Consider the following 15,692-nt stretch of genomic DNA (forward strand, 5'->3'; position numbering starts at 1 on the left):
ACCAAACTGTGCAGCTCTGCAACTGCATCCTGGACCATCCTCACCCTTCTGCCCCCAACCCTCACCTCCTTGTACCCCCAATATGTTTTTCCCAATTAAAAAAAAAATAGAAAAAAAGAGAGATTACCAATTATCTCAACCATGCCAGTGTTTTTTCACTTCCAAGAAAAAAATGAAGATAAAAAACTTTGTCAAAAAATATAGCCAGCTTTTAGAAGTTCTTTTTTAACTTTTCATTATTTTAAGAAAGATGCATAGGTGACTTGAAGACATTACCGTGGCCACCACTACTAGGAGACTGCAGGGCATTGTGGGGTCAAGAGTGTATCAAACCACCTGCCTGAGGACCCGTCTAACACTTACTGCCTGGGATGCTGGAGAGCCAGGACCCCCAAGGACACTAGCTCTTCCCTACACAGGGATGATGGGATAAGAGTTCAAGCTCTGAAAGGTCACGATGATCGATAAATGAAACAGCAACGCAAGGTTACATACATGGCATATACCAAGCATCCAACGTATGAATTATTACCACATGAACATAAAACGTTAACTAAACCAGGCAGAGTCAACAGCTCCATTAAGCAGTGTCTCACAACCAAACTCGCTCTAAATCAATTCAACACAGAGGTATGCCTGGTGAGAGGAGGTGCTCGGGAAGAGGCCTGCGGCCAGGAAGGTCAGCTTGTTTCCAAGATCCCTTCTAAGTTTTCAGAGTCTAGAACCAACTGCAGTAAGGCACATCATGCCAGATTCATTTTCCCCACTAAGTTAAACCTGCCTCTTATGATCTAGTCTCGATCTCATTATGTAGCAAACAGCTGAGAACCACTCTAAAAAAGGAACATTTCAGAGCTCCTCTATCATTCTCCACTGACTCCAGGAAATAAAACATGAGGACTAACACTTACCACATTCAATCATGCTTCTGAAGCGCAAGTCACACACAGGTCCAATGCCATGCACCATGAAGACTAAGTGGTCCACCTGAGGCATCTCCCCTACAGAGACAAAGCAATCACAGATGAAAATCAGCTGAATTTTTAAACAGTAATACTCTTCGATACCCTTCTGTCATCCACACATGAGCAAAAGAACTTTGTGACCCTTCCTGACTAGCAATGTTCAGTCTCGTCACAAAAAAATGAGAAGAATCCAGCTAAAATAGCAACAAAGTAGATCAGGACATGGAAGAAATGTTCTGTTCCCAGAGGCCATCAGTGGTGACCAGAAATTCTTACCTCTGGAGGCTCCAGGGCACAAAGCCCCCACATCAAGAAGCAACCTGACAATCAGAAGCTCTACAATCTTTTCCCCAAGCCCTTTTCCTTTGTTTTGTAAGATTCATACATTTAAATGAGTATCACTAAGCTAAATCTACTGACTTTTTCTCTACTTGGTTATTTCATTCAGATTTCCTAATCCAATTGTCTGTTTATTTTGGAGGGGAGCTCTGGTGTAGTCTGTAGCAAATTACACTATTAACCCAAAAGCCAACAGCTCAAATCACCCAGGGCTCTGAGGAAGAAAACTGGGCATTCTCCTCCTATAGCAATACACAGCCTCGGAAACTGGATGAAGGGTTACTAATGAGTTGAAACTGACTCAACAACGGCAAATTTTAAGTTATTATTTATTCTTTAATTTCATAAGACAATGAAACAAACATAAATATATCTAACTGTCGAAACATAAATGGCACTAGAGAAATAAAACCCCACTTCCTAGAGAAGACTGGCAAACTATGCATAGCTCCTGGGTCAAATTCTGCTGACAATTTGGATGGTTCTTGTTATGTGCCGTCAAGTCACTTGTGACTCATAGCGACCCTTTCTCAAGAGCCCTAAATCCTGCTCTATCCTGTGCCAACCTCCCTGTCTCCGACACACCTATTCTCATTACGCCAATCACTGAATCGATCCATCTCATCAAGGGTCTTCCCCTCTTGCACTGTCCCTCTACCGTCCCAAACACGATGTTCCTCTCCAAGGACTGGTCCCTCTTTGTGACATTCCCAAAGTATGTCAGATGAAGCTTTAGAATTCTTGCCTCCAAGGAACAGCCCGGTTTTAGACTCTCCAGGAAGAACCTGTTTTTTTCTCCTAGCAGTCCATAGTATATTCAACACTTCTCCAGCACCACAGCTCAAAGGCATCAATTCTCTATCATCCCTAGTCACTGTCCAGCTCTCTGATGCATAGCATGCAACTGCGAAGACTACGGCCTGGATCAGGTGCACCTTAGTCTCCAGCCTGACGTTGTTGCTCTTCAGTACTCTCGAGAGGTCCCTGACAGCTGACTTTTGCAGTGCAATTCGTCTCTTGATTTCCTGGCTGCTGGTAGCAAGAGTGTAGACTATGGAACCAAGCAAACGAAAACTGTTAACAATCTCAATCTCTTCACCATCCATTATGATGCTGCCAATTTGCCCAGTGGTGAGAATCTTCTGTTTTCTTGATGCTGAGCTTCCATCTATACTGAAGTCTGCTGTCTTTGACCTTCTGCAGCAAGCATTTCAGGTCCTCCTCGGTCCCTAGGTAAAGGTTTAATGGCACACGGCTGTGTTCATTTGTTTAAATACTCTTTAGAACTGATTTCACCCTACATGGAAGAGTTGAGTCGCTATAACAGAGGCTGGTTCAGCCCACAAAGTCTAAAACACCTATGTCTGGCCCATTAGCATGTAAGCTCACAGAGTCAAGTACCAGATTAGTACAAAGTAGTTGAGGTGTGAAAGAAATACCCAAAGTCTAGTTTTAACCAACAAGTGCTTCTCCAAAATATACTCATATATTTCAGAATCTGTATTATCTGATTTGTGTATCACTACTACACAAAAGTGAAAGTGATAAAATTTGAAAGAAAGATGTACAAAAGCTTGATTTCTGCACATTGTGGTAATTCTAGTAACTGTGTTTTCATCGTGCTACAAAATGGCGCTAAAATGATAGAAAACCGAACGTGCCTTCTAGTCACACCATACCCACCGTCAGGAATTTCATCAAGGCTATCATCAATCCCACGTTTGACGACCCGAGGCCTTGTCTGTCCATCCTGTGTGGTTCCCCACTCATCAGGCACTGAGGAAGGCTGGAACTGGACAATAACCTTGAGGATATAATAGGAGAATTAACCAGGCAAATGCCAGTATTTCTGATGCTTATGCTAGAACATGATAGAATAAAAGGGAGCTCTGGCGGCCGCATGGTAAGAAGTTGCACTGCAATCCCGATGGCACACAGTTCAAATCCCGCCAGTTGCTCCTCAGGAGAAGGATGGGCAATCTCTCGCCGAGCAAGTAACTGCCTCTGAAAACCCACGAGAGGGTCAGCTATGGGCCGGTTATGACTTGACAACATATAAAAAATAATAAATCTTAAAAATAAATCTTGATTTTAAAAATGTAACAAAAATAATTTTAAAAAACTTTTTTTAATGTAACATAAAAATCCAGGTTCACACATAAGAAATTCAGGAAAAGCTATCTGCAATGGAGGAGATTTTGCTTTCTAAAAACATGCAACGTAAATACGTAACTGATTTCTCCATCACTTTCTGGAGCAGTATCTATTCTACTGAATCAACCACATTAAATTTGGGGAGCTCTGATGGCTCAGTGAGAAGGAGTTGTACTGCTAACCCAAAGACATGCAGCTTGAATCCGCCAGCTGCTCCACAGGAGAAAGACAGGTAATCTCCTCCCGTGTAATTTACTGCTTCGGAAAACCCACTGGGGGGTCAGCTATGCGTTAGTTCCAATTCGACAGTATAAAATGACAACAACAAACAAACATATTCAATTTAGTCCTATGCCACACAGTCATAGAATTTTTTTTAAAAATGTGTACGTGTGTGTGTATACAGTATAGATAGACAAAAAAAAAATAATATAAAGTTAGACAATGATTAAGAAAGACTGTGATGCCTCTGAATTATGGTGCTGGTGAAAAATATGGACTCCACCGTGGCATGTCAAAGAACAAACAAAATCTGGGTTGGAAGAAAAGTCCGGGTACTCCTTTGAGGGAGGGATGGCTACCACCCGTCTTCCATACTTTGGGCATGTTTTCATGAGGGCCAGTCCTCAGAAGGGGCGTCACGCCTGGACAACTAGATCGTCCACGGGGGAGACAAAGACCCTCCATGAGAGAGACTGACGCAGTGACTGCAGCAATGGCTGAAGCACGACAGCGATGATGAAGATGATCAGACACGCTTCTGGTCTGTTGTACACAGAGTCGCTGAGTCAGAGCCACCTCAACAGCACCTTACACCATACCCTCTCCACACACACACACACGACTGAATGCATGCATGACTGTACGCAAAATTTCTGTATTTATGTAATAAAACAAGGATTAGTTTTCACAAAAAAGAGAAAATAAGGTGAAGGAATAGCCAAGGCAGCTTTTTTATTTAATACTGACCTAAACTGTTTATTATGAACTCTTCTTACTTTAGTATCAGTAAGGATTACAGCTGTAGATAGACTAGGGTTCTTGTTTCTCATTACACTCTTCTGGAAAACAAAACCCCACTGTGTTCTGAGAGACTCCTGTGTGCCAAGCACTACTGGAACCCCTCATTTCACCTAAAACTTGGCCCTGACACAGTAGTAGTATTGCAAGGAGGAATCTGGAGTTTGCAAAGAAAAAGAAGGGTAAGTAAAAGAATCAAAATATCATTAATGTATTTTTGAGAGAAAAGTTCATGGAGACTACATGAAAAGAGAAACGATGCCCTTTTTTCCATGAAAGGTTAAAAGAAGCCATCGTCAAGGGCACGGGTAAGTGAATTCTGGTCCACAGGCCAAATCTAGCCCTCTGCCTATTTTAACAATGTTTTATTAGAAAACAGTCAGGCTCATTTATATGTAGTTTATAGCTGCTTTCAAGCCACAACTGCAGAGCTGCAGAGCTGCAGAGCTGCAGAGCTGCCACAAAGACTAAACAGCCTACAAAGCTTCAAGGATTTACTCTGGCCCTTTAGAGAGAAAGCTAATCAATTGCTGATTAAATACAAAAATGTATTAGGCAACTTCTATGATGTATACTAAGCCTCAGCTAATATGCTGCCAATAAACAGAAACTTCATGAGGGGAAAAAAATGTAACTCTGTTTTGGTTTCCATGACCAATGTGAACCACAGAAAACTATTTTAAAAAGCAAATCTCTTTACAAATATAGCCTCACTGTGAAAACTACCAAAAATGAACATTTAACAGAAACCTCCAGGAAAGTAATTATTACAATTAGCCAACTACATCACTACCTTTGGATTGTGCATAACAATTGTTTCTCCACGGGGGAACTCCAGTCTGCGGTGCCACTGATTGGTGGTGACAGCTTTTTTATATTCAGCCTACAGAAAACAGAAATGTAAAATCCCATGACACAGCCATCACTCTAAGAAGTATGGAAGAAAATTACAGTGCGGTGATAAAAACAGTAGTCATAGCAACTCTCATTTCCTAGTTGGTCATCATAGTGTGCTTATCACTTTGTATACATTACCTCATTAATGAATTACTTTTCATCCCCCCTAAACAATATTACTTCCATTTTACAGCGGCCCCGAGAGTTTAAGTACAGAGTTTCACAAGACCACACAACTAGTGAGGAGAGACGCCTGATGAGCACTGCTCCCATGCACGACTGCCGACTCCACAGCCTTGTCGGACTGTCCAATCCTCGTCCTCTTCCTCTCAAGAAACTCCTCTGCTTCTGCTTCTCAGTCGGTAAAAACGGGAGGATTTCCCAGAGAAAAGCTCAACACGGAGTGAGGGGAACCTGAACCACACCCACTGCCAAAAACATTTCTTTTGTATTACCAGGTGAGTACCTGACAAATCTGTCAACCAAAGAAACCTTCTTTGATGATGACCCCTCTCCATCAGACATGCATTTGACCCTCCTGTGTCTCCTGGGGAATCATTCAATGATGATCCCTGTCTATCAGCCCATCCATGTGACCCTCTTTTCCACCTGGATTTTCAAATTTTTAAACATATTTCTCCCAAAGGTACACGCTTTTAATCCACCAAATGCTCTGCCGGAGAAGGAGGGACAATTTCCTCCTGTACCAGTCAGATCTGATTTGTCGGTACATGCACAAAAAATAATAAAAAATAAAATTAAAAAAAAAAACCCAACATATTTCTAATTTTAAAAAAACCGATCACACACTATCCAGCTATCATGGTAGAATCATAGCTACCATTACTGAACATTTTGATAGAAGATTCTATAGACAAATCCTAACGGTGAAAATGAAGACTTCTGGACACAGAATCAGATGAATCCCCCAAACTACTGTTCTGTGATATCTTTGAACATTAAATCTTAAGACAAAACCTTCCTGAAGTCGTCTTCAAACAACAGTTTAACTTAATGGTAAACAATGGCTGAGTTCTTCTAAAGGATTTAGCTGCACAGGATCAGACTAACAGCAGCAGCTGCATTATCCTCATTTATCCAGGCATTTTTGGCTTGTTTTCCTATGTAGTCTGTAGTTTTGTTATTGTGTTGTTGTGTGTCGTCAAGTCGCCTGAGACTCATAGCAACCCTACGTATAATAGCCTTAAACCCTCCTCTATCCTGTGCCAATCTTACTCTCTCCACACACCTACCCCCATTACCCGAGTCACTAAATCAATCTACTTCATAAAGGGTCTTTCTCTCCTACACTGTCCCTCCACCCTCCCAAGAATGGCATTCTTCTCAAGGACTGGTCCCTCCTTGCAACATGTCCAAAGTATGTCAGACGAAGCTTCAGAATCCTTGCCTCTAAGGAGCAGCCTGGTTTTACCCCCTCCAAGATGAATCTGTTTGTTTTCTTAGCAGTCCATGGAACATTCAATACTCTTCTCCAGCACCACAGCTCAAAGGCATCGATTCTCCTATCCACCCTAATCACTGCCCAACTCTCATGGTCTGTATCAGGTGCACCTTTATCTCCAGAGTGACACCAATGCTCTTCAAGTACTTTGGAGAGGTCCCTAACAGCAGACTTTCCCATCCCAGTAAGTCTTTTCATGTCCTGGCTGCTGGTGCCAAGAGTGTTGACTGTGGAGCCAAGCAGACTAAAGCTGTGAACAATCTCAATCTCTTCACCATCCATCCTGATGCTGTCAACTGGCCCAGTGGTGAGAATCTTTGTCTTCTTGACATTGAGCCTCAATCCATATTGAAGGCTGTAGTCTTTGACCTTCTGCAGCAAGTGCTTCAGGTCCTCCTCAGTTTCAGCAAGCAGGGTTATAGTTTTGTTAGTATTATAATATCTTCTTTTTCTATCAACAGCTTTTATTCTTTTTCTACCAAGTAACCAAAACCAAACTTTCTGCCACGGTGAGACCTCAACCCCCATCAGGTTTCCAAAGCTATCACTCGTTACACAAGTACATTGGCTCATCTTCCTCCTGTGAAGCGGCTGACGGGGTCAAACCACTGACCTTTTGCTTGGCAGGGTAGCATTTAATGCCCACCCCACCAGGGCTCCTTCACAAATGACAACATTGCTTTTTTTAAGCAATCTTCCATGTGACCAATCGCAAGACAGGCCTTCCGCAAAAGAGACAGCGCCACTCAGTGCAGACTAAGCTCCGCACGTCATGTTTTATTAGAGCAGCACATAGACGAATAATGAGCACATACCTCTAGTTTCTCACTGAACTCCTCGGTGTAGGGAATAAATCTGCTGTCTGTGTCCCCCTTGTAGAACCACGTGCAGCGTCTCACTTGGGCAGCCTCCTCTTCCCAGTACACGGGCTTCCTCACTCGGTCATAGAGGTAGACGTCGTAGCGTCCTCCGTCCGTCGCCAGAACCACACTCTCAGGGTCCGGCTGAACTAGAGTACAAAGTCCCATCTTAGCCCCACAAAGCATACGCAGAAATACTAACTAATGAAAACAGTGACAAGCTGATGGTGAAGACAAAGGACTAAACTCAGCTGTGTTTTAAAATGTTTCAAATTAACCTATGCTGCTCAAAATGATGACTCTCTTTTCTCAAAGGCATCAGAGTTTATGAGGTCAGAGAACGATAAAGATACTCAGCAGGATGGATTAGCACAGTACAATGGGCTGGAGCCTTTTGGCAATGGTGAGGATGGCACAGGATAAGTTCACTATGATGAGTCTTAGCAGACTTGATGGCACCTAACAGCAACAACCAGGGGTAAAATAAAGCAAGGTGCAACTGCACAGCTAACTGTCCTAACTGTCATCAGTGCACCTATAAAGAGCTGAGCTGCAAGAGTTGTACGGATAAAAGTTCTCACTGCCCCATCAACAAATGAATGGATAGAGAAGCTGCGGTATATTCACACAATGGAATACTACACAGCACTGAAAAACAAGGAATTCATAAAACATTATAAAAAATGGGTGACCTTGCAGGACATTATGCTGAAATATCTCAGTCACAAAAGGTCAAATATTGCATAATGCTACTGTTACAAAACAGGACTGACAAAGGAGCTGTGGAGAAACTAAGAAAAGAAGGGATATATAATGAACACCGCATTTAAATAGATGAGACGGGAAACTGTCTAAAATAAATATATGCTTAGGTATTATATGCATGACAAGAGTCCAGAATAAGAGGCGCATAGCAAAGTAGACTGGCGAGGAGAGGTAGGGAAATTTCGCAACAATAAAAGAATCTTTCTAAAGAGAAAAGCAAACTAGAAGGGTAAGGAGGATATCATGCAATAATGAATGGATGGAAATCCAAGTTTCCTGCAAATTTTCATTAAATTATCCATTAAAAAAAAATAAGTCAGCGCCAACTCATGGCTAACCCCCTAGCAGGCTTTCCGAGGCCGTGAATCATGTCAGGAGATTGTTGGTTTTTCTCCTGTGGAGCAGCTGATGTATGCGAACCACCCACCTTTGGGTTGGCAGTCCACTAGACCACCTGAGCTCCCTGTACAATCAGTACATACCTGAATTATAGATTTCCTCAAGATTCAAAGAGTCATATGCACTGAAAGGCGTCCACAGTTGTCTGTGTTCTACTTCCTTGCAGTAAAACCAGTGCGGCTGAACAGGTTCATACTGGTTTTGAAGAAGGAAAGGAGGTGGCGCCTGCACCAAGGGGACTGGCGGTCTGGCCAGGACCTGCTGCTGTGATGGCGAGGGCAGGGCTGGCTGCCCTGAGGGAGGCATCTGGAAGGGACAAACAGTGAACAGCTCAGCATCTGCTTCTGACCCAAAGTGACCAAAGGAGTCATTTTTATTTCTGTTTAATGGTTTAGTTTTATTTAATAACTAGGCTCCAAGCAATTAAAATTGTAAAAAGTACAGAAAGAGAATGAGGCTTCCTCACACTGACGGTAACCTAAACCAGTATCGGACAATCTATATCCTCCAAAATTCCTTTTTTTTTTTAATTTTATTATTTTTGTGTGAGTGTACCGTCAAATCATATCTGACTGGTACAGGAGGAGAGTGTCCCTCCTTCCCCGGCAGAGCATCTGGTTCCAAAATTCCTTTAACCTTTAAAATGTGCATATACACTTTGACACAGTCATCCCATCTTTAAGAATTTATCCTAAAGATAAAATTAAAATAAGCAAAAAAATTAGCTATAACAATGTACATCAAGAGACTTAAAGACAATGGGCTAGGTTCTTTTATTTTTTTTAATTTTTTTCCTTCTTTGATTCAGATGTTTTCTGTCTTGAATTCAGTTGAACAATTAATTGCGAAAAAAAGTACCTGTCACACCTCTAAGACTTAAGCTGTCTAAATCCAAACTCTACAAATGCAAATAAAAGAAAGTACTGAGGTAATAAATTTCAGTCCTGTTAACTGAGTGTTTTGAATAAACAGTGTAATTAATTAAAACATGAAACGCTAGCAGTCCGTTAAGACAGTAATTGTTTCTACTCTCACAGGTCCCTAGAGAACATTAGTATAGAAGAGAAAAATGCCAGCACGTAGCTTAGTTGTTTAACTCCACAGTTAGTTCAAATAAACCAACCCCCTTGCCGCAGAGTGGACTCCAAGTCCCAGTGACCATGCAGGACTAAGCAGCACTGTCCCATAGGGTCTCCAAGACTGTCACTTGACAGAGGGAGATGGCCACGTCATTCTGCCCCAGAACAGCTGGGGGATGTGAACTGCCAATCTTTTTTGCTGGCAGCCAAGCACGTGAGCACTGTATTATCAAGGTTCCTGCACTTCAACAAAGAGGTGATAAAAACCAAGATGTGGATCACCTTTATCGATTTAAATAAATGTTCATTCCATGCAAAATGTTAAAGAGAGGGGAATTATCAGCGGGAGGTAATACAGGCCCTCTCTACTCTCCATTCTTCTGTAATCCTAAATCAGCTCTCAAAAGTAAAATCTATCGATTTAAAAAAAAACAAAAACTAAACTACAGAGAAGCGACCTTTAAGAAAAAGCAATGTTACTTACACAGAATATCCTCTGTAAGTAATGCTACCATACTGATGACAGAACACCAGGCATTTTTAAAGCACAGGCGGACATGAGAAAGAACTAGTAGGGGTGGATTATTATGCTAGAAAAGCCTGCCTGCGTACCGGTGGCAGAGATCCGGGAGGCATCTGGTACATGTGAACAGGGGGTCCTGAAGGTGGAGGGGGGGTGGGATGGCTGGGGGGCTGGCACTGCTGTAGCTCTGGCGGTGTGATGTACGGGTTAACCCGGCTGCTGGCAGGGGTATGGCGATATGGATTGCTCCCTTGCTGCAGTCCGCCTGGAGGTGGGGTCCCAAAACTTGGAGGAGGGAGACTGGAGTGCTGAGAAGGCAGATAAGCATTCATTCCCATCTGTGGGGGGGGCGGAGCACCATACTGAGCCTTGGAGATGGATGGTGGGAAGGCATTCAGCACTTCCTGGGGTCCAGTGGTAAAAGGGACCACGGCAGGTGGCTTAGAGAACGCTGGCTGTCCAGCCGACGGTGCTGCAGTTGTTAACGGTGACTGCCCAATACTCCCAAAGGGGTCGGTGCTGCTCGATGCCTGCGAGAAGTAACTGAATGTCTGTGGGGTGGACGTATGAGCAGACGTCTGACCAAGGAAGCTGTCCTCCTCACCAACATCTGTGGAATCCTCTGGAACAGAACAGAGAGGACACAGGTCAAAGTGTACACTTCTGTGGGTATGTGAGGCAGACTTAGCAATTTCAGCTCCTAGTTTTACAAACTTGTATTTCTGCATCAGAGGGAAAAAACTAATGACTTTAGGGGTAAGGGAGACAGAAGGGGTAAAATCTAGAAAACATGGATAAGAAAAAACAAAAGAAGGAAAATTTTAATTCACTCATAAACTCACCTTCCAATCACTAAATGTGTTGACACCGCTCCTCCTATTTTTAAAAAGTATTTATATAAATAGTTTAAAATAAAAACAAAATCTCTTCCTACTATATTTATATATTATCTTGAATACTTTTGTAAGAAATGAATCAAATGTTAATCCACTACTAATAAACAGAATTTTATTTTTATTTTATTTTCACAGTAATGACAACAAGCTAGACATTTCCTCTGTTAACAGAAGGGGTGTGCCAAGCTATTACCTACAAAGCACTTGTTGTACAAGTGAACATGTGGTATTTGCATTCCCAAAGCAAAGTGGGTCAACCACTAACTGCCAATCTAAAACTCACACAATATTACAGTCAGTCAGTCAGCAGAGAAGGTCAAATCACTAGGAACGCTGTTTTCTAACCCAGAGTTCTCTCCATTTCTGCCTAGCTGGATCTTCACTGCAGGTATTATTAACACTGAACTACTTATCATATGTTCCAAGTTCAAGTTATAAAATGAACGTAACTTCCTGTCTACATGATCGCATGACCTCACTTTCCCTCACTAAGTTTGTGTCTCTGTTGTGTGTAATAACACTGGCCCTTTTTTACTTAGTTCTTCAGCTCATTCTTCTCTGCATCTTTCCTAAATGTCTCCCAGCGCTTGTCTGTTACAATGTTCACCTTCCTGCTCATCTTGTCCCTCTTAAGTCTCAGTGCTGGCGCATGGCATCCACCAGCAAGGTAAACTCAAGTCCAGCAAACCAGCACTCCATGGTCCCCACCCTTGGAGACCTGTAAAGGATGCCTTTATGCAAGCTCCCAGCTGCTCCTGACTTCTACAGGAGTTCCCCAGGTGGAGGACAGAGATTTTGGCTTATGTGTGGAATGGCTGTTCCTGTATTTCTTTCACATTAACTGAGGCAATAAGATATGCTTCACTATTCAAAATGTTAGGGAGCTCTGGGGGCCTAATGTTAAGAATCTACAATGCAATCCCAAATGCTTGCGGTTCAAATCCACCACCTACTCTGTGGATCGAAGATGGGCATTCTGGCCTGTGCAATGGACTGCCACCGCTAATAACATCCATTCAAAATATTTCTCTATGCAGAGGGTCACCTAATAACATCATTCAAAATGTTTCTCTATGCTGCTTCTCTGTAATAAAAATGTTACAGTCTGCCCAAGCCCCCAGACTGTATCATTTTCCTTTCATATTCTCCCCTCCCCTTTTAGTCCTTTGAACCTCATTGGGAGGCTGCTTCTTACTTTACCTCCAGACAATTACAAATGTGGGGAAAATACCTCAGGCTTATCTTATCCTTTATAGAAAGATCGATCAGGAGTAAAAAAACCTCTTTTCTCATTAGCATCAATTACAAGTTAAATATTGATCTCAACATCTAGCCTCACATCCAGCCCATTTTACATTATACACCAAACATCTAACCACAACTTTTTATGAGTACCTTGAGAGGAGTCCCATAATGCAGAAGTTAAAAGTATTCAGCTGCTAACCAAAGGTCAAGAGTTCAAATCCACTAACAGCCACTGCAGAGGGAATAGGTATAGAGTCTAATCCCAGGAAGATTTAAAGATCCTATTGAGCAGTTTCTCCTGTTGTTGAGGATAGCTATCTATGATCAACTCAAGGGCAGTGTGTGTGTATGTGTTTATGAGACAAAAGAGTCAATGAGTGTGTTTATGTTCCACTCCTCGCCCCAGACCACCCACCATCAGGTCCTATCAAATCTGCCCATCTCCCTGATCTCTGAGCACCTTTCACACTCAGTTCCAGAATCAGTTCTTCCACGGATGCCGCTAAGGGCAGCCCTCTTCCCATCAGCCTGAGCCCAGGGTTTCCACCACAGGCTGCCAATGTGTGTGTGTACTTTCTGTGACAACTTCCTTCCAAGTGTGTTTGCACCCACTTGTTGAAAGTTCACTTTACAACACTTTGCTTTACAAAAGATGTACATTAGCACCTGTTCTCACTAACCAAAAGAAACCCAAGGAGGATTTTGCTTTTCTATAAAAAAGGTGAAAAGTTTTCCAGCAGCCATTAAAGAGGCAGCACACACACATCCAAAGCAGTGAGTGACCTCTGCACACACCCTCCCCAGGAACTACACTAAACCTCTCAGCACAGCCAGTGCAGCCCAGGACACTGCATAACAGAGCAACTTCGAGTTTTAGGTTTTTGTAATATGATTTCAGGTTATTCTGGGGGTCTGAGAGCAATGAAAAACTTTTCCAATATAAATAAATGAATGGCTATGCTGCTTTAGTTTACGCCATTTTGACTTACAGGTTTCCCAGACATAATCTCCGACAGCAAGGGAAGCCTGGACACTGTGCAGCCCTACACGGCAGGGCTGTCGCTTTTGTTTCCCTAATATGACAGGACTCAATAAAAAGAAGCTGCTCGATCCAGGCCTGCTGAATGAAGGAAACTGCTTCCTATGCATCTCTTTCACTGATGAGCGATTGCTTCCAATGAGGCAGGGCCTTCTCTTAGCTCTGGAAATGTTCTAGATGGCTTCCTAACTCTGAATTCTTTTTAAAGGGGGGTGGAGGGGGACTTGTATCAGAATTTTAGATCTAAAAAAAAGCTGGTTCTAAACTTCCTCACAGAAAATATAAGTTCCACCTCTAAGAAAAAAGAGTTTTAAAATCAGTTAGCTAATCCAAATACTTGACAATGAAAATGCTTAGGAGTAATAGATGGTGACACCCGCAAAACAAGGAAAATGGGCATGAACTAAGAAGGAGGAAGATGCTCTGAAACCTCAGGCACCGTCTGGCTTCTGCTGCCTCCTCCCAGGACACTCTGTGTCAGCTCCGATGGTCCCTCCCCCGAGACAGAAAGCCAACACACTGTCAAAGCTGGCACACAGACTCCTGACTTGCCTTTTCACATGTTCAACAAAGAGTGACTGAAGAAATGATCAACAGATAGCACGCCGGGCACTGCTGTAGGCAACAGGTGTACAAGTGAAGCCTCTGCTCTCCTGGCGCTTACCCCCTAAGCAGCACACAGGCAAGAAGGCGACTTTGACACATAGTCAGCCTACAGGCCCCACAACTGCCCCACTGGGTTTCCGAGGCGGTCACTCTAAGCAGGAGCAGATTCCCTTGACTTCCTCCTGAGTAGATCATGGGCTAAAATCACCAACCTTCTGTTAGCAGCCAAACATTAAGACAAGGGCTCCCTGCTCACATCCAAACAGAGCAAATTAAGCAGAAAGTGGCAATAAGATCAAGAAAATGAACACAGGAGGGAGAAGTGGAACCTTGATGTTTGAAGACCAGAGACCAGAGCACCGGGATGGCCCCAGTATGCCTTTCTTTTCCCCATGAAACCTTTCCTCCTGGTCCTCCAAACAAGAACGAACTCTTCACTGGTACACTCAACATTTACTGAGGGTCTATGGCAGAGGATGGCACAGGACAGACAGGGCCCAGGGCTAATGTTCGGAGGGTCACTATGAGTCAGCTCACCAGCACCTAACCACTACCACCACATGGCTAGGCACTGAGCAAAACACCAGAAATACAAAGGTTAAGTCACAGATGCAAACCCCAAGATGTTTGTGGTTCAAATGTGGAGGCAGAGAGATGTGCTTTACAAACTATTTCTAGAACACTGTCCACCAGGAAAGCCAGTGCTTTCCAAAAATGATTTCGTTTCTCAGTATAGCCTTGACTGCACCTATACAAAAAGTGGAGCACAGAGAGGTCAAGTGACATGCTTGAGGTCACACCAGCAAGGCCGGCGCTAGAATCCTGATATTCTGTGCTCCAAGAACACTATGGGCTAGCTATGCTGAAGAACTGTATAAAAAGCAGTCTCTGTACATTGTCATAAAGATAGGAACCGCGAGCTATGGAAACATACAGAGATGAGGGTCTAAGAGGAGGAGAAACATGTTTCTTTGAAGTGATACATTGTCTTCCAAGACGAAGGATGTATTCTTCTGTACATCTTTGTAAATGTCCTACGTCTGTCTCTCTCAAGAAAAGGCTCTGCTGCCGTCCACAGCAAGTTACGCCAGTAACCCCAAGGCTGCACATCTCTCTGGCAGTTCGAATCCACCAGGAGGAAGATGGGCAATCTCCTATCGTTGCGATATACAGCCTCGGAACCCAAGGAGGGTCCGCTCTGAGTCAGAACCGACTGGATGGCGGTGGGCGGCTGTGTTTTTGTTTTTTAAGGCCTCTCTTGTAGGGGCCCTGGTGAGCCAAGGTTGAGCTCTCGAGGGATGAAGAACAGAAAAGTGGGCGGTTCCAAGCCACCGGCCACGTCCGAGAGATGGGCGTGGGGTGGCCTCCGTCCGGACTAACAGGGGTGGGAACCGTGTGGGGCGGGTCTACTCTGTCCTACAGGGCCGCCTCGAGTCGTAATGG

At 43.3% G+C, this 15,692-nt stretch overlaps 1 protein-coding gene across 1 annotated transcript in view; it reads right to left on the bottom strand.

The window, feature by feature from the left end:
- The window catches only part of SEC23IP (SEC23 interacting protein), a 35,274-nt gene that overhangs the window by 19,044 nt on the left and 538 nt on the right, over positions 1–15,692 (bottom strand). Inside the window, exons 2-7 of the mRNA XM_006879894.1 lie at positions 10,553–11,085; positions 8,945–9,167; positions 7,653–7,846; positions 5,272–5,361; positions 2,988–3,108; positions 912–1,001 (exon numbers count right to left, since the gene is read on the bottom strand). Coding sequence (XP_006879956.1) covers positions 912–1,001; positions 2,988–3,108; positions 5,272–5,361; positions 7,653–7,846; positions 8,945–9,167; positions 10,553–11,085 — 1,251 coding nt within the window. The remainder of the gene's footprint in view (positions 1–911; positions 1,002–2,987; positions 3,109–5,271; positions 5,362–7,652; positions 7,847–8,944; positions 9,168–10,552; positions 11,086–15,692) is intronic.

This window comes from Elephantulus edwardii, unplaced genomic scaffold (assembly GCF_000299155.1).
Source record: "Elephantulus edwardii isolate Elephantulus edwardi_28Jun2011 unplaced genomic scaffold, EleEdw1.0 scaffold00006, whole genome shotgun sequence".
NCBI lineage: Eukaryota > Metazoa > Chordata > Mammalia > Macroscelidea > Macroscelididae > Elephantulus > Elephantulus edwardii.